General features: G+C 40.9%; 1 protein-coding gene across 2 annotated transcripts; it reads right to left on the bottom strand.

Annotated features, from left to right (window-relative positions):
* Positions 1-4,776: 4,776 nt before the first annotated feature.
* On the bottom strand, positions 4,777-23,135 carry CHMP7 (charged multivesicular body protein 7). Of its 2 annotated transcripts, none has more exons than XM_026714955.2 (10): positions 22,781-23,135; positions 20,400-20,574; positions 13,409-13,594; positions 12,305-12,438; positions 11,954-12,002; positions 11,402-11,521; positions 10,400-10,498; positions 9,453-9,513; positions 7,676-7,855; positions 4,777-6,446 (listed from the first exon to the last, which is right to left on the bottom strand). In XM_026714955.2, exons 1-10 carry the CDS (start codon positions 23,068-23,070, stop codon positions 6,382-6,384), a joined length of 1,359 nt encoding a protein of 452 aa, XP_026570740.1. In that variant the 5' UTR covers positions 23,071-23,135; the 3' UTR covers positions 4,777-6,381. The 2 variants fall into 2 exon arrangements, with proteins under 2 accessions (XP_026570740.1, XP_026570741.1); XM_026714956.2 differs by having other exon boundaries at positions 7,676-7,852.
* Between the last annotated feature and the right edge of the window lie 703 nt (positions 23,136-23,838).

Genomic DNA, 23,838 nt, shown 5'->3' with positions numbered 1-23,838 from the left:
CTCTCTCCCCCCTCATTCTCTCTCCCTCATTCTCTCTCTCTCTCTCCCTCCCTCTCTCTCCCTCTTTCTTTCTCCCCCTCATTCTCTCTCCCTCTCTCTCTCCCCCCTCATTCTCTCTCTCTCTCCTTTCTAGCCAGAATTCTGTCCCCATTGCCCATCTGCATGTCACCCTACTTTTCTACTGGGCACTCCGGATAAAAAACTTTCAGAAGTTTAATTTGTTCCTGCACTTGTTGTGGAACCCAATCAAATTATCTTTGCTATTGTTGTTCTTTATAAGTAGTGCCATACTGTAACTTATCATCAGCTAATATAAAAGCATAATGTCTTTTAGTATATACACAGTTTGTCCCTTGATTGCTTCTAATCAAACAGTACTTTTAAGTACTTTTTAAATATCAGGCTACTCTGCTAAAGAAAGCATCTTTGGCAAAGCTAACAAGGATTTAGAAACAATGCCTCTATCCAACTCCTGCCAAGATGAGGGAAAGCTATAATTTTTCTCTCGCTGTAGCTTTGTTTGTCTTCTAGGACAAAAAATATACACTTTTTACAGCAAACAACAAAAGACCGCAATAGCTTCCTAGATTATTTTTCACTCAAACACTAATTATTGACTCTTCCCGGGAACCATTTGTCGAAATCAGCAGGAGGTTTAAATGACTAAATCAATAACCAGATTAAAATTAGTAACTAAAGCAATACTTGTAATTGCTTTGGATGAGAGGGCTTAACCTGAATGGTTTTATTACTGAATTTGGATTTAGGGGCAAAGTTAAGACAGAAAGGTCCAAATTCCTGCTTAAAAAGATGGAATCTATCAAATGTTCTTGGAGCCATAGTCCCCCTCTGAACCCAACTTAGCTTCTTAAGGTTGGTGCAGGTTAAAATGAGACAAGATAAAGTCTCCCATCATACATGTCATACTTTGAGTGATTTCACAGACCCATCGATGCCGTTTTCCTGTAGTAATGTGGAAATGGTTTGCCCTCTTTGAGCGTATTCTCTATTTTTTCATAATCTAACATACAGCCATGAGATTTTAGTGGTCTCTCATCTAAATACTAATCTGCTAAACTTTTCAAGATCAGCCATGTTGGCTAGGTGCTAGTAACCTTAAAAATATATTTACATGCTGATTTCATATTGGAGATGAGGAAAACTGAAAGGGGCTTAGCCAGAATGTCCATCTGTATTATTATTTCAAATTGTATCACCACTCATCTCACAATTATGACTTTCATTGGCACACATGGGTTTAAAATCAAATCGAAAGAACACAGCAGTAAAAGTATTAATGGGAGCTAAAGACAAACCCAACATCCATTATATAAACCATACCCATAGTAATTTTCAAATCCCATGTCCAAGGTAACATCCAAAGATTTCCAAAATCCTAGAAGATCAGGGTTCATGAATTTCAGGAGCCTTGGTGTTCTAAAAGGCAGGTGCCACTTGATATATTTTGGAAAGGGGGCAGGTTAAACACTTGAAGAGCTGGTTTCTATTGAATAATTGCTGAGGACCTTACAAAGGGAACTGAAATTTTGGTGCAGTGAAAGAACCCAATAATAGTAGCCTTAGCTTTATCTATTTTGGTCACAGTGATCTAGACAAAGCAATACTAGAAAAAGGAACGATCTGCTAAGTAAATGGAAGAAATTAAATTCATCTATCCTCAGATAACCTTTCCTGCATAAAAACAATGAGTCCCAATGCTAATATTACACTGATTTACAACATAATCTAAGTCTTCCTCCAATAAGTTAACCAGAATTGCTCTCTGCTAAGCAGAAAGATATCTTGGAGAAGTCTTCACTATGTAGCTTCATATTTTATACTTTGGCATTAGAAAAATTAAGCTAATATATAAACGTTCTTAATTCATATAGTTCAAGAAGCTTAAGCATCCAGAGACGACAATATGCTGCAGACTCTGAGCTCACCCTTTCGATCACTCTGTTTTCCCAAGCATTGTCAAGGATATCCTAAGTATCTTCTATTTTGGCAGCATAATTGCTTTTTTAGGCAAATATTTTAAAAGCCAAACTCCCCCAAACATGCCGGTTAATTCCCAGGAAAATAAGAATGTTTGCTCTCATTTAAAGCACCAAGTTAGAATCATTTTGGTACAAATTACGGAGAAGCATTAAACAAAGCATTAAATCCTTGAATGCGAGTGGCGATATATGTACCCAGTGTAACATAAATACCCTTATTTTCCCCCTGGTATTCAACCGCCACTAGCACAACCTTTAAACTTGCAATTAATCTTTAATCTCTTCTGTTCTCTCTTCTAAAAAACAAAAAAATTACATTCTTTAAATAAATTGCCCTCTTTTAGTAACTAGGACTTTATAATTTCTTTTTGCTCATTCGTCTTGATTACATTCGCATTTAGGGCCAGTGCCTGAAAATTACAGACCACTTCAACAAGGCACAAATTGTTCAGCATTAACCACTGAATGCCTCTTCCAGTCTTTCTGAAGTAGCAAACCTTCTAGATCCAAATGCAGAAGAGACTGACATCATAAGATCTCCTTATCTCTTACACAGATCATTAAGGGGAGCGGGGGAATCTTCTGCAAGTTGTATTGAACATTATTGTCCCCCCAAATCTACAATTTGAAGCTAGAGAAAGAATAGCCTTGTATTACCCCTTTGTAGGCGTAATACAAGGGATGTGGTAGCTCAGTGGCTAAGGACGCTGAGCTTGTCAATCAGAAAGGTCGGCAGTTCGGCAGTTCGAATCCCTAGCGCCACGTAATGGAGTGAGCTCCCGTTACTTGTCCCAGCTTCTGCCAACCTAACAGTTCGAAAGCAAGCAAAAAATGCAAGTAGAAAAATAGGGACCACCTTTGGTGGAAAGGGAACCGTGTTCCGTGCACCTTCGGTGTTTAATCATGCTGGCCACATGACCACAGAGACGTCTTCGGACATCGCTGGCTCTTCGGCTTTTGTAACGAAGATGAGCACCGCCCCTAGAGCCAGAAACAACTAGCACGTTGTAGAGTTTACATTCACAATAAAAATAGAGCTATTTATTACAAATATTAACACTGAGTATAAATAAATCCCTTGGAGTCAATAGTATAAGTAGTCCTCAACTTAAAACAGTTTGTTCAAGTTACAGTGGTACTGAAAAAGTGGCTTATAACCATTTTTCATACTTATGACCATTGCGGCATCCCCGTGGTCACAGGACCAAACTTCAGGCGCTTGGCAACTGGCATGTATCTATGACAGTCGCAGTGCGAAACCTCTTTTGTAACCTTCTGCCAAGATTCATTTAACAACCGTGTTACTAACTTTAACTACAGTGATTCACTTAACAACTGTGGCAAAACACGTCGCAAAATGGGGCAAAACCCACTTAACAAATGTCTGACTTAACCACAGAAATTTTGTGCTCCACTGTGGTCATAAGTTAAGGACTAGCTAAGTAAGTAGCTAATCATGGGTAGGCAGCACAAATTCAGCCTTCTCGTAAAGCTATGCTTTTTAACAGTTGGTTCTTGAATCTGTATGTGATGACCCAGGGTGGGATACAAAGCGAACAGTCACAGAAAACAGGTGAAGCCCCTTTTATTCCTTCACTTTGCTTCCAAGCTCCGAATATCTTTGAAGGAAGACAAAAAAAACTCCTGCACAGTTACACAAAGAAGGAAAAAAGCAACACAAACCAAGCAAGATAAGAGCTGGAGGATGCCCACAGATAACACACACTGGGAAGGATGCCGAACTCAGAAAGAGACTATAAACTGGAGATATTCACACGCTTTGTTTCCAGCGTTTGCCAGTACGCAGGTCCAAACTCTTATTCAGTTGTCACACCTGCAGCCCATGAAGAGGATCAAGGCCCTCTCCTCCCGAGGAGACCACGTCTCTCCCTGATCCTCTCCTCCCTGCGTGACCTGGGATGGATGGGGGATGGGCCTGGGTCCCCCTCCGACTGGTCAGCCGGCCTCTGCCCTTCCCCAGCCTCCTCCACAACCTCCCGAGCCACACTTCCACTCCCTGTCGGCTGTTCCTCCTCTTCCTCAGATTCAGTCTCCATCAGGGGCAAGACACGAACAGTTTAAAAGCATGTCAGCATATACACATCCATAGGAAGGAATTATCTGTCCCTGTGCTTCCCATGGCTAGCAAAAATCATGCTCCAAAATGCAGACTCCCCCAGGTTTGCCTCATTAGATCACATTTATATTTCGAAATATAGAATGTGAATAGGGTGCAGCATAACTATTTTGCCAACGGCAAAAAATAAGATAGTCCAGCATTGATATCACTTTCACACCCCACACCCCACCGCAAAAAACACAGCATCACATGTGGGGAATGTGTGCATAGTTAATCTCAGGCGAAGTGGAGAAACCGAACGGGTACAGAAAGCCAAAGAATCAAAATTGACTTTGCTAGATGAATAGCGAATGAGCAATGAAACCTATTAAGCGGCTGTGCCCAAACCAGTGGAATGAGGGCCCTCTGGTGTGGAGGTGCAGCGGAGATCAAATGGCTTGCCAATGCAATGCTCAAATAAGACAAAATGTAAGAAGGAATTCAGCGCCACAGAGAAAAAAATGCTTTTACAGAGCAAGCGAATCTTTGGAAGCGAATACAATTCATGTATACAGATTTATTATACAGGCATTGTTTGGGCTTTGCTTGAGGTCCAGCAGGAATTCTCACTTGGAAAAAAACTTTTTTGAAAGTTTAATAATGAGTTTAATTGAATATTGTTATATGGGATGATAAGAGGACTAAACTCCAGAAGTCTTTTCACTCCTTTATTATATCACTGTTCAAAGAAGAAAAAAATAAAGAAGGTTGGAGGGACATTTTCCCTCCCTCTCCTTTCTAAACCAATCAAGCACAATGCCCTTAAAGTAACATAAACACAATTCTTGAATTCTGTTTGAAGACGCGGTATATGATTCACCGGCTTTGAGGGGTGGGGGAGAAGCACGTTTTGTAGTGAACTTACAGGGCGTGCCCTGACGCGGATTTACATTTTCCGTTTTTCCAATTTTACCAGATGTCCTCCCTGACAAAAAGCCCCCATCGCAGAGTCTAAATCAAAGCTCGCTTCAGAGAACAAAAGCATAAAGTCATCATTCTCCAAAGGGTTTGTGAACAGCAGAAATTTCTTCATCTCTTCCCCCACAACCCATCCTCCCCAAAATTATTCCGGCCGGTGCCCATGCACAAGTCAATCAACCAGCTTTTCTTCAGTCAGTTTCTGCAGTCCGTTTCTATGTTGCCATTAAACAATAACAAAAAATAAACCGCTGCCCTGATGTAAACAGAGGTGGTTTCTCAGGAAGTCTTCTGAAAAAAGGAGAGACGACCATTGCCAGCCATCTCTGGCAGGGCTTAAGTGTGATTTGATTCAGCAGGTCTTCCATCACCATAAATTAAGTGTCTTGAGACGTCAGGAAATGGTGACAATCTCCACCATTATTATGAATGGTGCTGAGACAGTGATTCAGATCTTTGCTAGTGTTTAAACTTTATTCCAGCACACTGTGACCGAAGACCCTCTTAGACGTTAGAGGTTACGCTAACCCACCCTCTGTGTATTTCTGATTCAAGAGAATAGCTTAAATATCCCAGTGAAGAGAGTTCTTTCTAACACGAAGGCAACGTGAATGGCTCTCTTTGCAGGTCAAATGAACAGGTTTCAAACATCCTCTTCAAGCAGCAGCAACAAAAATAACAGCCTCACGTTGAAAAGCTCTGCAAATTCCTTTAAGGCAATGCCAGTCTTGAAGTAAAGGGAGGATCTGTGAGCTGAATTTTGTGTCGGCAGACGCTCCATACTTGTGTAACAAAACAAACTCTAAAACCGTCAGACCTCAACCTAAAGTTATCCACAACCGTGCAAATACGAAGAAGAAATATAGAAAAATCATCAATATATATCTACTTGCTGGCAAGTACAGCGCACTGCTATCCAAGTCAGCATCTTATCTAGTGCATCTACTAAGCACTTCGCACCACTGCCCAAAACAGCGGGATGCCAGACCGAGTGCGACTTTATTGCCTTTCCAGTCATCGCAAGGTGGCGGTCCACGAAACCCCCAGGATGTGTGCAACAACATTAGGCTCAGCAAGATGTCAACTTGCCAGAGAAAGAGCAACCGTGAGTGGCAATACAGGTGAGCAAATCAACTGAAGAGACACTGGGGAAAAAAAAACAGAATGACAACTGAGCAATTTTCTGTGGAAAGGATTGGATTGTCGTGGCAGAACTTCCTGCCTGTTAGAAAAGTGCAGTCTTAACAAGAGCTAATAAAGACTCATGTTCCAACAAGTTATTTTCGGAATTATGATCAGCAAAGTTTAAGACAATTTCACAGCACAAAGGAGGATGTTGAGTCATTAAAGATGCAGCTCCAGAACTCTTTGGCGGTCAGAGGCCTTCCGATCAGTCTTTTGTGCCAATTCTGTACACACCCAAAAAAGAAAAAAAAGAAAGAAATGTGGTTAAGCACACTTGCAAACAGTACAGAGAAACATATACGTATCGTGATGCATTTCTTTGTTACTAGAGCCTCCAGCAGCTATTAAAAATTGGATTACATATTTTTTACTGCTGTTCTGCAATGCATGATGTATACATATATCTATATTGCTCTGTAAATATATATATTAGTTGTTTGCTAGATGGCTGCATTTGTTAAAGGAATCTTCCGAGGGCAAATGGAAGAGCTACTCAGAGGCTTTTTCTGTATGTACGTTTTCCATAAAAGTCTATGGAAAAAAACCTTTCTTGCACCACCATCCAAGAAACAGTAAAATCATATTGTGTGCTCTTATTTCTTTTCACATCTCTGTGAAGTGTTAAAATTTAAGAAGCCTTCTGCACCGATCAGACTATTGATGCTTAAAGAGGTGGTGAAATGGCTTGTGGAAAAAAAAAAACCCTAGAAAAATTGATAAGTTCAGCTAAACACAGAAGATACTGTACCAAACCGATTTAGGTTAAAGTGAGTTTAATCATCAGTAGCAGTAGAAAACCTTTTGAAAAGGAAATTTTGGTCCCAGCAACATATTGTTTCTTAACCTTAGCAACATTAAGACGTAGGGACATGCTGGCTAGGGAATTCTGGGAATCGAATTCCACGTGCCTTAAAGCTGCTAAAACACTGATCTACCCAAACAAGGGCATCATTAACCCAGAAGAAAACCTTAAGATCTGTGAGAAGGGGCTCCTTAAAGAAACCAAGTAACTTTATAGGAAGTTGCTGAAGAGAGAGCTTTGCTTACAGAATTACAACAGGTGGTCCTTGACTTATGACCATTCATTTAGCAGCTGTTCAAAGGTACAATGGCAATGAAAAAGGTGACTTGCCACTGGTCTTCACACTTACAACCATAGCAGCATTCCCCCAAGTCACACGATCAATATTCAGGAGACTGGCACCCAGCATGGCTGCGGTGGTCACCCGATTGCCACTTGCAACTTTCCTAGCCAGCTTTCCACAAGCCAATTCGCTTCACAACTGTGCGACTCACTTAATGACCACGATGATTTGCTTAACAGTGAACAGCTGCCAACACGTAACAGCTGCCTCGCTTAGTGACGGAAATTCTAGGCTCCACTGTGGCTGTAAGTTGAGGACTACCTGTGGGAAACATTAGACACAGGAAAACTGTACAAGATAAAGCTTACCTCCATCTGAATAAGTGAGCTTCTCCAGTTCGGCTTCAAGCTCAGCATCTGTGAAGCTGGGAAGTCCTACAGAAGCTGGAGACAGTTGCTTTGGTGGAACAGAAGGCAGGTGTGACTGTCTTTTGGGGGAGTCCAGGAGAAGACTGTCCAATTCTCTTTCAAGCTCCTCTGTATCAGCTTCTAAGGTAAGAAAACAAATTAACTGATCTCGGTCTTAATAGGTGTTTATTCACAGTCCAACGTAACAAAATTCAATGGAGCTTACTCCCAAGGATTTGTACACAGGACTGAAAAAATGTAAAAAGAAGTAAACTCGATTGGGAAGCTGAGCTTTGGAGTAAAAAATGCACAACGTGCAATCTTAAGTTGTACACGAGAGCAAGAGCTTGAAACAAGCATTCTCATTATTTTACAGTTGTTCCATGTTGTTAATGCAAACGCTTGGGTATGGTTATTTTTCATCTTCCACATAGTTGGGGAGAAAAAATATCTAAGAAATACTGATCTAATCTGCAATACACATTCAGATCTGGTACAAAGCATCACTCAAAATTGTCTTATGTGGCTTCCTCGTGCAAAGATAATCCACCCATATCTGTCCACACAATCTAAGCTCACCTAAGGCAAAAACTCTGAAGCATATAATTCATATTTAATAGAAGCATTTTTCAACTATCATTCTTATAATTAATGCATGTATAGAAGCAATTAAGAGCGCCAATTAGGTCATGAACACAGAAAGTAGAGGAATCACGATCATTAAAGCAAATATATTATTATTTAAGCTGAACTATGTTTTTCTAACAATAAAGATGGCATTCCTTTATGGATAAACTGCTGGGTTCTGTGTGGAAGTATCAAGTGAGGCTCTGCCCTTCATGGATTGGTTTGTTCCTATTTGCTCTGCCAACAGACTTTGTCAGGAAAAGGGAAGTTTATTCTGATTAGAAGTCTGAACTGATTGTTTACCCAAGGTTTTAGAAATCACGCCAAAGGTTACAGACAACCTTAAAGAATAAATATCCTGAACACTTCACAACCACAGATTCAACTCATCTGGGGAATGAGATAGACAATAACACAGCAGGCACGCAGAGGTAAAATGGGCCTATAGGGTCTCAAATAATCCATTTGGCAAAAGAAATTGCTCATCTAATAATTAACTGTCACTCAATTAATATTCTGAGAACAAGATTAAGAACTTCATCCATAAGTTTAATTTAATCCACACCACATGTGGAACATTTATAAATAATATAGAAAAGGAATCTGCAGAGAGCAGGAGAGTGATATGTAATCCTGAGAGTAAAGGACACAATTATTAGGTAAGAGGAAAATGTGTAACTGACCAGGCACTTTTAGTCAAGAGTTCCAATAATTCTTATGCATTACAACTGGAAACAGGACATATGCCTATAACCTACAGTAGAAGCTATCAAAATATCTGTTACTGGCAGAATCAATTCCTTTCTTTAACAAATCTGTTTTACATGCTACAGCGTAATTTTTTTCAAATTTGCAACTTCAAGTCCTTAAAAAAGTTGTCAAATTTGAAAAACACGATAGAAGAGGAGTTTCTAACCTTGGCAACTTTAAGATTTGTGGACTTGAACGTCCAAAATTCCTGGGATTTGAAGTCCACAAGTTTTAAAGTTGCTAAGGTTGGAGACCCCTGTTATAGACAGCAACTGTAACTTTAGGAAAACAATATTTCCCATGTGTGGCTGTTAAGGAGAAATATGAATCAGAAGAGCGCAGGAAGCAAGCTTTGACTCACCCGAGCCATTGATTGCCACGCCTGCTAAAGTCTGAGCTACTTCATCCTGGGTATCGCAGAGCTGTGGGAGAAGTGGATTTTTTAATTAGAGATATGTAATTAATGTGCAGCCTGGAGGACAGAAGGGAAAGCGGGGACATGATGAAACCTTTAAACATACTAAGAGTGTGAATGAGGTTCTAAGCGGCAGTATTTTCAATATCAAGCAAACATCACGAACACAGGGGCATAGTCTCAAACTGACAGGAGGAAAGTTCAAAATACTTTCATGCTAAAAAGTACGGTATTACTTCACAGAAAGAGCCATGGAAGCTGGGAACCAACTTCCAGCAGAGTTGGTGGGTCAACCATCAATACTGAGTTTAAATAAACCCATGTCCATCATACGACAAAAATTAATTAAATATACAAATAAAGAACCTCAAAGGGCAGACTTGATGGACCATTAGGTCTTTTTCTGCTGTCCATTTTCTATGTTTCTATATGATGTTTTTATTTTAGCCACGTATGTCACCTTTGCGTGAACAGTACAGGTAGTCCTCGGCTTACGACCACAGCTGAGCTCCAACAATTCTGTTGTTAAGTGGGACATGTGTTAAGTGAGTTTTGCCCAATTTTACGACCTTTCTTGCCACCATTGCGAAGTCAATCACTGCAATTGATATAAATTAGTAACCCAGTCATTAAGTGAATCTGGCTTCCCCATTGACTTTGCTTGTCAGAAGGTCGCAAAAGGGGACCACGTGACCCTGGGACACAGCAACGGTCGTAAGTACAAACCATCTTCCAAGTGTCTGAATTTTGATCACACAGTCGTGGGGGTGCTGCAAAGGTCGTAACTCTGAAAAACCGACGTAAGTCACTTTTTTCAGCGCCGTTGCAACTTTGAGCAGTCACTAAATGACATGTTGTAAATTGAGGACTACCTGTTCCTGCTTCTTACATACCTCTTGAATCTGATCCACGAGGCTCTCTGCCTTTTCCACAGTGACATCTTTCATGGACAACTTCAGAGCTCCTAGTCCAGCCTGGTAAGCATTAAATACCTTTTGGGGCAAGAGAGAAATCAAGCTTATTTTTTATAGCATCTTGACCAGACTGCAGATTAATTTACAACAATTCCATGGTGTGATGACCCAGGGTGGGATACAAAACAAACACAGTCACAGAAAAACAGGTGAAGCCCCTTTTATTCCTTCACTTTGCTTCCAAGCTTTGAATATTCTTGATGGAAGACAAAAAACTCCCACACAAACAGTTACAAGAAGAAGGGAAAAAGCAACATAAACCAGGCAAGATATGGGCTGGAGGACATCCACAGATAACACACACTGGGAAGGACGCCGAACTCAGAGAGGAACCATAAACTAGAGATATTTCCACGCTTTGTTTCCAGCATTCGTCTGTATGCATGTTCGTCCTCTTATGCAGTTGTCACAGCCACAGCCCATGAAGAGGATCAAGGCCCTCTCCTCCCGAGGAGACCATGTCTCTCCCTATCCTCTCCTCCCTGCGTGCCCCATGATGGAGAGGAGATGGGCCTGGGTCCTCCTCTGACTGCCCAGCCGGCCTCTGCCCTTCCCCAGCCTTCTCCACAACCTCCGGAGCCACCCTTCCATTCCCTGCCGGCTGTTTCTCCTCTCCCTCAGAGTCTGCCTCCATCGGGGATATGACACAAGGTGTGTTCAGTTAAAGGTTAGTCAGTATGACTTACAACACAGCACTGTGCCATAAAGCAAGCACATGTGTATGAATTAGCCGCTGAGATGATGAAATCCAGTGACCTATACTGTAAAAGGAGAGCAGGAAAAAAAAGAAGAGTTGTTCCTTGTTTGGGACAATCAAAGTGATATTCCCCAGTGGATAAGTTAACCAGGCTCCTGAAAGAAAGAAAAATACGAAAGTGTAAAACTCCCCCAAATAAATGTCAGGCAACGAAAAAAAAATACCATTTGATCGGTCTGAGAGGCATATATGCGATCTAGGATGCCTTGCACCACGTCCAACTTGGAATGAAGCTCTGCAATTCGCCTTTCCACTCTTTTTCTGGACTTCAAAGATCTCAGGGCCTAAGAGCAGAAAAAGCAGACTTTATTCAAAAGACAGGAAAACCCAGGAAAACGAGACTGGGCCAAGTAGACTGGGTTGGTCAGAGAAGAGACAGCATAGCCCACGGCTGCATCTCAGGAGGGAATCTTTCTTAAGTTATCGGGCTGTAAAGGTGACAGGGAAAGGAATGTGACTTTGCACTTGCAAAGTTCTGCTAATATAGCTTCGCTGTCAAGTAGAATTGGTTTATTTAACTGTGTTTCCTGTCAGATCTACCAAGTAAGTCTGACAAAAGGCCTTTGCACATCTGTGCAATAACACCCAAACTCACCCACTTGTCTTAACAAGACTCTAAAAAGCCATGACTGCAAGTTTGGAAATCTGCAACAGGGCAGTTTGGAGATGAACATGCTGACCGGGGCACCATTTACCCGACTTCCATCAGTACCTACCTGTTGCTTCTTCCCAGCTTTGCAGGCACTCCGAGCCTCCTCTTTACACCTGAAAAAGCAAAGAGGTGAGCTTGTCCATTTTTCAGACCAGGAATAGATACAATCTCTGTACCTTCGACCCAGCTCCCTATAGCTAAAAGGCAAATACAAATACAGATTTTTTTCTCATTTTTGGTGTGTGTGTGTATTATTATCAATTAAACTGCTTTCATAAACCTTACGATCTGCCATGCTTTGCCGCCCTTTCAAAATCAGGTTTTTTCCCTCCTTAAAGAAGGATGCTGAATAATCTCTCACTCGTGCCATAATCTCAGGTTTGTACAAAGATGAATGACACACACCCCATATTACCTCTCTGCTTCCTGTGCCAGAGATTCCACTTTCTGCGACAACAGCTGTTCACTCTGCATCAACTGATAAACCCCAATGTCTACATCATTCATTGGGGAGACTTTTGCATGAAGCCCTCGGGCAAATTTCATTATCTGAAAGACAATATTATATGATATTAAACTATGAGGCTTGTGATATCATCAAGGAAGGCCTTTTAATAATAAGATTTATTATTGTTGCTAAAGGGGCACAATGGCTCAGTGGTTGGAGACACTGAACTTTTCATCTGGAAAGCTGACAGCCTGAGTTTGAGACCTGAGTGCTGTGTGACGCTCCCGTTACTTGCCCCAGATCCTGCTAACCTAGCAGTTCAAAAGCATGCAAATGCAAGTAGATAAATAGGTAGCACTTTGGTGGGGAGGCAACAGCATTTCCAGAGAGTCTCGGCGCAGTGGTTAGAGTGCAGAACTGCAAGTTACTTCTGCTGACTGACTGCAATTTGGCAGTTCAAATCTCACCAGGCTCAAGGTTGAGTCAGCCTTCCATCCTTCCGAGGTGGGTAAAATGAGGACCCAAAGTGTTGGGGGCAATATGCCGACTCTGTAAACTGCTTAGAGCAGGGGTCACCAACCTTTTGGACCTCAAGGACCACCAAACTCATGATTTTAGATTCCAGGACCACGAAAAATAGCAATTTAGCAGACAAGTTTGCCAGGTAAGGAGTGAGTGGGCGGGGAGGGTTCCCGCGGGCCATGTGCGCTGAGCAGCCTTGTGTTTCTGCGTAGCCTGGATTAATTGCTTTGGGAGGGGTGCTCTGGGGGTGAGATTTCTCTGCGGCCCACCAAAATTTTCTCACGGCCCACCGGTTGGCGACCGCTGGCTTAGAGAGAGCTGTAAAGCACTATAAAGTGGTATATAAGTCTAAGTGCTATTGCTATTGCTATTCCGTGCACCTCGGCGTAGTCATGCTGGCCACATGACTACGGAAGTATCTTCAAAGAACATTGGTTTCCTCAGCTAAGAAACAAACTAACCGCCGAGTCCCTTCCAGCCTTATGATTTTCTATGATTTTTTTTATAGAGATAGGATCCCTGCCTGAAACAGCCAGCTGTGTGCCATACCTTGTTACCATTCTGCTCCAGGACAGTGACCCTCTTTTCCTTCTGCAATTGGAGCAGCACCAGACAAAATGTTCGTTCATCTGGACAGATGCTGGTGCACAAGGAACGCAGCTCAGACAAACCAACAATAGGATGGGATGAAAGTGTGGAATTCTGGTAGAGATTATAGGCTTCTTCTGCCTTCTCCTAAAAAATGCAAAGACAAACAAAGGCTTAATATCCCACTGTGCCTAAAAAGAAAAAAGAAAACAGACAAGACATCATTACAGATGATAGCATCTCACAACTATCACTTACAATTGAAGGCATAATACGATACAGATCACCAGAATTGTTCTATGCAGCATGTATATTAAATATCAGCAGAGAAGACTGAACAGTGATTATTGTACTTGCACTTAACAAGGTAAAAAAATAGAACATGATCCATGCCACAAGAGGGGGACAAATAACAGTACACAAAACAACTGAGGTATATATTTTTTTCAGAGTCAACTTATTGTAGAGGTTAAGCTCCAGATTAGAAACGGGGAGACCACGAATTCTAGATCTTCTCCTGTTAGGTGACCTTGGTGCCAGTCACTCTATCTCAGACCTAGGAAGCTCACAATAACATATCACTTCTGAAAAAGCTTGCCAAGAAGGGACAGTCTAGACCATGGGTGTCAAACTTGTGCCATCACAGCAGCGTCGCGTGACGTATCGTGACCTTTCCCCCTTTGCTAAACCGGGCATTGGCGTGACGCATCCAACCTGTGGGCCACATGTTTGACAGCCCTGGGCTAGACAGTCACCAGAAGTCAAACCTCAAAGGAAATCATTTTTTACAGCAAATATTCTGTCATTCATAAAGTTTTTACTTGTTCATGTACTATATTATATTAGACCATAGCCGAGGAATATACGATGAAGTACTTGGCTCCTCGTCTTAAATTATTATCATTCCAGCTGATCAGTTAAAGGGCTATAAGAACAATGCTTGTGTATTTATCTTTATTCTTTTAAAGATTATTAGGATGAAGAAAAAGAGCCCCTTGATTTTTTTAAGTGCTGCTCTTATTTTTTACCTTGTGCAAGTAATTTCTTGGAGACAAATCTTGTTCGAGGATCATAACGTGAATGTTTGATGAATAAGAAAACTAGTTATTTCTGAAATGTGTGTGTGTGTGTGTGTGTGTGTGGTGTGTGTGTGAAATATCAGTGTTTGAAAGGTAAACATTTCCCTCCTTTATATAGATCTGCTTAATGATGGCATTTTGGACATCACCACCTTTTCTAAAGATCACATTTTCAGTATCTACGCAGCCTTAAACTGAACAGAATAACAGAGCTGGAAGGGTCCTTGGAAGTCTTCTAGTTCAACCCCCCAACCCCCCCACTTCAGACAAATGGTTGTCCAGTCTCTTTTTAAAAACTTCCAGTATTGGGGCGCCCGAAATCTCTGGAGGCGGGTCATTCCGCTGAATAATTGTTCTCATTGTCAGATAACACGACAACTTAACTAGATAACCATGAGTGACATGATAGCAATATTCCAGTATTTGAGAGGTTCCCATAAAGAGGTGGGGGTCCATTTATTTTCCAAGCGCCAGAAGGCAAGACTAGAAACCATGGATGGAATCTAATCAAGGAGAGAAGCAACCTGGACTAACAGGGAAGACAATTAACCAGTGGAACAGAAGTTGCCTTCAGACGTTGTGGGTGCTTCACTGGTAGCTTTTAGGAAAAGACTGGACAGCCACCGGTCTGAAGTGGTATAGGGTCTCCTGCTTGAGCAGGGGGCTGGACTAGAAGACCCCCAAAGTCCCCTCCAGTTCTATTCTGATTGATAGGTCACCTCTATGGAAGTAAGATGAACTATAGCTCTTCCTCCACTTTCTGAAAAATTTCTGCTAATTCTCAACCCAAACAATCTAAAACTATGTTAGTTCTGTGCATCTGTGCCTTCTAGATAAGCATTGTTTACAGGCACTAAAGCTGATATTATAGTTTTAAAGAAGTCTTATTAGTAAGACATATATTTGTATGAAGTTTGTTCAGTATATTTGTGCAAGAAAGCATTGACTTAGACTGAAAGTACCTTTGGGGAGGAGAATGAGTGAAAGCCTTGTAAAGGAGCTACATTTGGATGGTTTAATCTATTTCTCAAAAAATTAATATATTTTGGTCTCCCATTGCTCTGGAGATGCAATAAAGTATATGAAAAAGATGGGAATCCAAAGTTTCATAATAAACTACCATGACTGCTGCAAGCTGGTTTCTTCTGCTCAGTTCAGCTTATGTTGCTTGGTACAATTTTTTTTATTTTTTTTAAAAAAGCAGCTTTCTACTTTGATGTCAGTATATTTTCCCGAGGCTTTGAAGAAAGGCACCTCTGTCAAAAAGATAGCCAGTACAATGGGTTGTGAGACAGCATGATCAAGATTAGACCTCCAATCTCCTAAATAAAATAAAAACACCAAACCATCAAGAAGTAAGATAAATTAAGCCCTGGGTGCAAGGTCTCCCTTTTATGTAATCAGCACTCCTGAATGTATTTTAGGCCTTGCTGTGGCATATAAATCATCATAAATTAAGTCATAACTTCTAAAGAGAAATTTCCTGACAATTTTGAACAATTAATCAGCGGGAACAGCTTGCCTCCAGAAATTATGGGTACTTTAACACTGGAGGTTTTTAAAGAACAGAATAGACAATGATTTCTCTGAAGTGGTATAGGGTTTACCTGCTTGAGCAGGGGGTTGGACTAGAAGACCTCCAAGATCCCTTTCCAACTGTATTATTTTGTTATTCTGTTCTAGGCTACGGCACCTTATGTACTTTAGCCACAGGTTATTCATTGTTTTAAAATTATTTCTGAAATGTATATAATCAGAAATGTTTACAGAAGTATTTTTGCTTGTTCATTTGACAATAAAATAATTCTGAACACTAAGGCCAGGGATTAACATTTTTCACAAAGTGGTTACTTTTTGTATATTGATTAGGTTAGCTTCAAGTGAGGCAGCTGGACTATAGCACCTCATTAAATTAGGTGTATAACATAGAAAAGTACACCAGTATGTTTTTTAAACACACTCTCTTCCTATTGGTTCCTATTTATAGTTATTACATAAACACAATTAATGCAGGAGGCTACATGCTCACATAAGTCATGCCAACTGGGTTCATATATAATGCTAAGCCTTAAGATGTGGTTTATAAATTGCAGCAATTAACACATACTCCAAGCAACCATTATTTCCTACCATATGATGTGAGCCTAACCAGACAGAGATAGAAATAGCAACAGAAGACCACAATAGACTATAAATAAAGCCTAGGATCTGATTCATTTATACAGATTTTAAAAATATCTGCCTCCAAACAACCTTGGGTAATTTGCTTCATAAAAAGCCAGAACAATAAAAGACACACTACAGTAACATCAATTTGCAAGGATTGAAGCCACCAGAACAGCAAGAATTTTGTATCTCCCTTAATATCTGAAGCAGGAAAAGAGGGGGAGGAGGAGGAGGAGGAGGAGGAGGAAGGGAGGGAGGGAGGAGGAGGAAAGCAGACAGTATGTTTCTAGATAGAAATACTTATATAGACCAACTAGCTCTATACCTGTGCTTTGGTACAAAACTATGTGATCGGGCTTAGTTTTGGGGGAGGAAAATAAGGAGAAAAAAACCTGCCTCTGCTTACCAGCATCCACTGGTATTTATCTGGCTAGTGTCCTGCCAGTGTGTGAGAGTTGAGGGCAGTTTGGAAACTGAAGCAGTATTTGCTGTGTGAACAAGAAGGAGACAGCAAGGAGCCTGGGTGTAGCTTAGCTCAACTGTTCTGTACTGAAGCTGCTTGGTGCTGTGAAACTAAAACTGAAACTCTTCTCCTCTGCTTGAGCTTTGCATTTGGAACAGATTTCTTTTCAGGTGGGGATGGGGAGTAGAACTCCTTAGCATCAGAGCGTGTTAATAATATAGGAAATACAAATGCTCTGATGGTCCTTTCAAAAAACTCCTTTCTTAGTGAGCACCTAGAAGCCAAGAGGAACATATGTGCCAAATTTCACGTTTGTAGGCTTTACGGTTCTGGAGGTTTTGTGATGATGCATGAGGGGTATTTCGCTTTTATATATAAAGAGAAGATGCATAAATCTCACAAGGACACCAGTACCCTAGCCCAAGACCTCCTGAGAATAGGTAAATAGCTTTCACTGCTTTTGAGTATATCATCAAGGTGGTAAGCCACATAAATCTCTCGGGGTTTCCAGGGAGCCTACCCTGACAGAGAAGGCACATCCCCAGAGTTCCAGTAGATGGCACTGTTTAACCATGGGGACCTAAAGCACACCTACTCACCCTAACTTTATTAGGTAGGCTTATGTAATGGACACATGTTATGTATCAGACTCACAAGAAGTACCGTGCCTTTGAGATTAACAAACACACCAACACCTATCCAAACAAGCAAGTGTTTTCTGAGAAATTTTTCAGAAGTCTTCCTGAAAATACAGCACCTCAAAGGCGAAGAACAACTTGATGTTTCTTATACCTTATGTAAATATCAAACACATTCTATACATTTGCATCTTTACCTAGTCAATATAGAATTAACAAAACAGAAGGAGGTACCGACAGGAAGAAATATTTAAAAGGACAGAGTTTTAACTCAACTGCATAGAAATGAATCTCTCTAGGAATTTAAACCCCTATTCAAGAGCTAGCTCTGAGGAGTCAAGGACAAAACTCAAGACAGAAGTTGGAGTTACTGCAGATACTGAAGAAATTAAGAAGATAAACTATTCAGGCTCTAAGAATTAAACTTGACTAATTTTTAATTCATCTATTAAATCTTATCTTTTTCTTCTGCCCTTACACAGTAAAATAATTATTGTTCTTCATTTCTCAATCTTAGATGCGGAAGGCTCTGGCACAATGCTTTGATATTTGCCCTGCCTGGTCTCAGGCTCCCTGCTTCCAACCTTGCCAGCTTCAGCCCTCATGCCAAAACTAAGAAGGAATCCCACATTTCATAACAAGTTTGGACAGAAGGGATGAGAACAGTGGAATGAGGAATGGAATGAGGAATGTTCATCTCAATAGACATAGGATGCCCGATGTCTTCAGAGGGTACACCTAGCTGCTTAGAATGGAAAGCAAAGAAATAAATTCTCACTGCAATATGAAAAAATGTTGTTTTTTGCAAAACGATGCAAAAACTTGAGAGAGATGTTCTAGCATGTTAACCTATTCAATTAGAGAGCGTATTGAGCCAAGGTGGCACAGTGGTTAGAGTGCAGCACTGCAGGCTACTTCAGCTGCTAGTTGCAGTTCAGCAGTTCAATTCCTACTGGCTCAAGGTTGACTCAGCCTTCCATCCTTCCGAGGTCGGTAAAATGAGGACCCAGATTGTTGGGGGGGCAATAGGCTGACTCTGTAAACTGCTTAGATCAGGGGTCACCAACCTTTTGGACCTCAGGGACCACCAAACTCATTATTTTAAATCCTGGGGACCGCTAATGTGAATTTTGACTGAAGGTGGCTTGCTGACATTGGTGGGAGGGAGAAGGAGAGAGAGAGAGAGAGAGAGATCCGATTTAACCTCAAGGGCTGGTAATTTTCTTTCTCTCTCTCCTTCACACCCCCCGCCCATACCCCCTCCAAGGCAGCCCCTTTCCTAGCCTGCTTTTGAGCTCCGTTCTCAGGCTGCGCGCAAGGAAAGCAGCAGAAGTCTTTCTTTCTCTCCCCACAAACTCTACCAGAAATGAGTCTTTGCCAGCACAGCCTCTTGGAGCAAAGATGCCTTGCAGGGTCTCAAAGACTCATTTCTGGCGGAGTCTGGGGGAGAGAAAGACAGACTTTGGCTACTTTCCTTACGTGCAGCCAAAAGCAGAAGAAGAAAGAAGCGGAAAGAAGCAGGCTGGTGGCCAGGCAAGTTCTCCCCTCTGCTCTTTCTCCCCTCCCCTCCCCTCACTACTTCTTGTCAAGCAACGCAAGCCTTGTGTTCCTGCGGGCCATGTGGGAGGTGCAGCCTTATGTTCCCCACAGCCTGGATTAATTGCTTGGGGGGGGGGGGCCTGCTTGGGGGGGCGTGCTTTGGAGTAGCATTTCTCTGCGGACCACCAAAATTTTCTTGCAGCCCACCAGTGGGACGCGGCCCACCGGTTGGCAACTGCTGGCTTAGAGAGGGCTGTAAAGCACTGTGAAGCGGTATATAATAAGTCTAAATGCTATTGCTGTTCTGACAGTTCACCTCAACTTTGTGCCAATCTACAAGTATAATTTAGTGAGTAAAGAAGAGCCCTTGAGAGAATCTCGTTAGACTTTGCAATGCAGACCTGACAACAGGAAATGAGTTGTTTCCCTCTGTTTACATATGATATAAAATGGCATGCCACTGGAAAGCCCAAATAAATATACAAACTCTTAAGATCACTCTATATAAAAAGACAAATCCATAAAAGAGAGGCTTGCCTGTGTGGGTCAGCCATGTGTACCATGAATGTGTCTATTGTACACATAAGACAGTCTTAATTGCCTTTCTCTGAACTGCTTAGTTTTGAATACATGAGATAGATACTTATAAGAAAACTAAAAAGAAACAATAAGACAGGGACGGTAGGCACGATTGGTGCGCAGTATAACAATATCAAATAATATGCAATCAGCTAAAAATACAGCAAGGAGAAAACCCATAGTTGCAAAAACACAGCAATACAAAACTACAGTGTGGCAATCACAATAAAGAGCAACAAAACATTATCAATGGGACTATTTAAAAAATAAATTGTTGGGAAACTATTTAAATTACTTGGCTCCAAAAACAGCTTAGGGTTAGATGGCAGGCAAGTCCCTCCAGGAAGGAATTGCAGGAACAAGGTGCAGCAATGGAAAAGGGAGAGAGAGGGAGGGAAAGAAATCTTACCCAAAGCACCAAGAAGAAAGATCTCTCGTCTCAATTTATTCACAATATCCAACCCACAAATATGAATCACCAGCGTTACCTTAAGAATCTCCCCGTAAATCAGGACCTCCTCTTCCTCCGGCATTTTGCTGTCACCTAATACGCTAGACAAGGTCCACTTCAGGGGTTTCAAAATGAAGACTCCTACACCCCAGGAGATCCAGCTACTGTCCACGCTAGCCATGAAGTCAGACTCTCTTTGCAGTTTGCCCCGTCTAAAGACATAAATGAAAGGTAATGCATTTCAGGGAAGCCAAAATAAATACTTCACACAATCCGCAAAAAGATAAACCAGGATGGTCTACCATATGGCAGTCTGAAAAGCTACTCTACGGCTTAAAATGATTAGGCCACTGTTGTTAGAATGAGGTTGCCTGCCCACACACTCCTGAGTAAGGAGAAAATATATATATAACTGATTTCATGAATCCATAATTCTAATCAAAGCTTTCTTTCATTTATCCAAGGACACACATTGGCAATGAATTGTATTTTCCTTTAATATACTTGGGAATCTGAAAGGAATTGAAATGGTTTAATGTCGTGCAAATACTTCACTTTCATCCACGTGAAAGTGAATCATCAAAGATAATTTGCCTGGATTTTTTTTTCTTATCAACTTCCATAACACAATGCACTGCCCAAGCAAATATTACATGATTTGGGGATATTATATTTTCTGAATGCTGAATTAATTTTCTTCAACATATGGAACTCTTGTAATCCTATTGCAGCTATTTTGAAACACTCAGCACCTTAACTTTTTTTAAAAAATCCCCATTTTCTTTAAACAATTAAAAAAACATTTTAAATGATTAAACTGCCTGTCTTTTACATATGTTTACTGTGTGGTTTTAAGAAGCTGAGTTTCTTAAAAGTATTTAACATACGAAGGTGTTTGGATGAACTGTCCTAAAAGGTGTAATAACTTTAAATATAATTACAGTAACAAAGTTTGGATTAGTTTAAAACTGTTACATACAGCACACTGTTCAGAATATTTATCAGAACAGTAAATAATCCAGTTAGCAGAGAAAGAGAGACACACTATCCAGCGAGAAAGAAATGTTGCCACTCAGTTTGTAACCTTTTCTTCCAGCAAAAAGCGAAGTTTGGCAGATTCTTCAAATTAATATACAATTGTTTCCCTACACTTACAAAGCTGAATTTAGTCATTATTTGATGAAAGAAATTCTTAACAGCACAAACTGCACATATAAAGCTGCAGGTGACCGTCAGAATATTTATCAGAACAGTAAATAATCCAGTTAGCAGAGAAAGAGAGACACACTATCCAGCGAGAAAGAAATGTTGCCACTCAGTTTGTAACCTTTTCTTCCAGCAAAAAGCGAAGTTTGGCAGATTCTTCAAATTAATATACAATTGTTTCCCTACACTTACAAAGCTGAATTTAGTCATTATTTGATGAAAGAAATTCTTAACAGCACAAACCGCACATATAAAGCTGCAGGTGACCGTTATGATAAAATGGAAGTTAAGAGTCTGAGTGCAAAATGCCAAGAACAAACAAAACTGAGAATTCCACAAGCTAACACACTTAAATCACTGAGCAAATAAAGATAAATTTAAATAGAAACATAAGATATTTATACTAAGAGAGGGAGAGATTTAAGTATTTGTGCATATGTAGTTATATAGTTATATGATAACAGATTATGTGTGTATGTATGTGTATGTATGTGTAGATAGATAGATATTGTATCCCAATATTTCTTAAACTTTTTGTTCTGGAGAATTTTTTCCACTTTTAAAAATTACAGAAGACCCTAAAAAGTTTTTGTTGGCATGGCTTCTATTTCTTTATATTTACCATATTAAAAACAGATATGCATTTGTAGAACATTTACTGAATCATGTAAAAAACAATATTAAACTCATTAAATATTAACATAAATTAAAAAAAATAATTTTTAAAAATTAAAAAATAACAATTAAAAAACATTGAAGTCTTTTTTTACATAACTTTGGTCATCATTCTAGTGAAACATAATGTAGATCTCATATACACATACACATATACATACATACATTTATTCATACTTACATATTTTATCACTTTGTGTTATTTAAGTCTCATGATCACAGATATCCAACATAAATAAAATATTTTTCTTGAAGAAAAGAATGACAAGGTTTACATTTTTACAAACATCTCCAATATCTGGCAAATAATTTTGATTTCGGGGATCCCTTGAGTTTCTCCCCCTCCTCTTTGAAACACATTTTAATAAATAATGGATATATCTCATAACGATATGAGGTCAAAGACGGCCTCCCCTTCTTCCCCTTCCTGGAAAATGCAGGCCTTCGAGTGAAACTCTGCGAGGCTGTCAGCACATGCTCAGAGGCACTCTCGCCCCCCTCCCCCACCCCGAAACCGAGCGGCCCCGCCGGCCTCACCTGAGCAGCTCGCGGAGGACGGTGCCCAGGCCGAGGGGGACGCTCCCCCGGCGCTCGAAAGCCTGCTGGAGCTCCCTCAGGCAGGTGCAGATCCCTCCTTTCCGCCTTCCCCATTTCAACACCAGCTCGCTCCAAAAGCCCATCTTGCTGTCCCACTCGGTGGCGTTAACCTCCCGGCTCTGTTTGAAAGCCGAGAACAGAAACGCCATGCGTTCTTCATCCGTTTCCCACTCTAGCGGCAGGTCCACTTCCGGGGCCGGAGCGACCCGCGCCTCCTCCGGCGAAGACATCTACGCGAGCCCCCGGCTTCTCTCGGCCTAGCTACCCTTCGCCTGAGCGGGCGTTCGCCGACAGCGAAAAGCGCATGCGCACGGAGACAAAAACCAGCTAACGACACCCGGAACGCAGAGATAGAAAAGAACAGAGGTTTTAAATGGCCCGCATTCTTCACATTCCTAATCGAAGGAAACAGAAAGGGCGCCCACATAGAGCTACGAAGAAGGCAAGATACGCATCTACTCTTTGCCCAGGCTGAACCTGAGTAGTTCTGCTTTCAAACCCGGGAACAGTACAAATATTCCTGCTGAACAACGAAGTTGTGGGTGTTCCATCCCTGGAAGCTTTCAAAATTGGGCTGCCATTTGTCAAGAAATAGTGTAGGGCGTCCTGCTTGGGTGGGGGCGGGTTGGACTAGATGACCTACAAGATCCCTTCCAATTCTGTTAATCTGTTAAGATTCCTTTCAACTCTGTTATACTGTTACTTTATCTGAATCCTGTTTAAAGGAAAAACATTAAGCATTAACATTTGACATGTTCATTATACTTCTATTGCAGGCTGTGGCGATAAAAAAAAGGCCCATGCAACAACAATCCTGCAATGTTGATTGCTGTTAATTACTGCACTTTAAAACATAGCAAACCATCTTTGGTCTATCCCCAAAATGCTTTTTCAAAAGGCAAGTGGACTTTGTTTTTTGTTTGTTTTTTCCTTGAAAACATTTTGTTTCTCATTCAAGAAGCTTTTTCAACTCTGACCTCTTTTTGGTCTAATTTTTT

The sequence above is a fragment of the Pseudonaja textilis genome, chromosome 9, assembly GCF_049901715.1.
Source record: "Pseudonaja textilis isolate UNSWEBS1 chromosome 9, rPseTex1.2, whole genome shotgun sequence".
NCBI lineage: Eukaryota > Metazoa > Chordata > Lepidosauria > Squamata > Elapidae > Pseudonaja > Pseudonaja textilis.
Note: the sequence above shows the minus strand (reverse complement) of the source record. Positions and strands in the feature narration are given on the sequence as shown.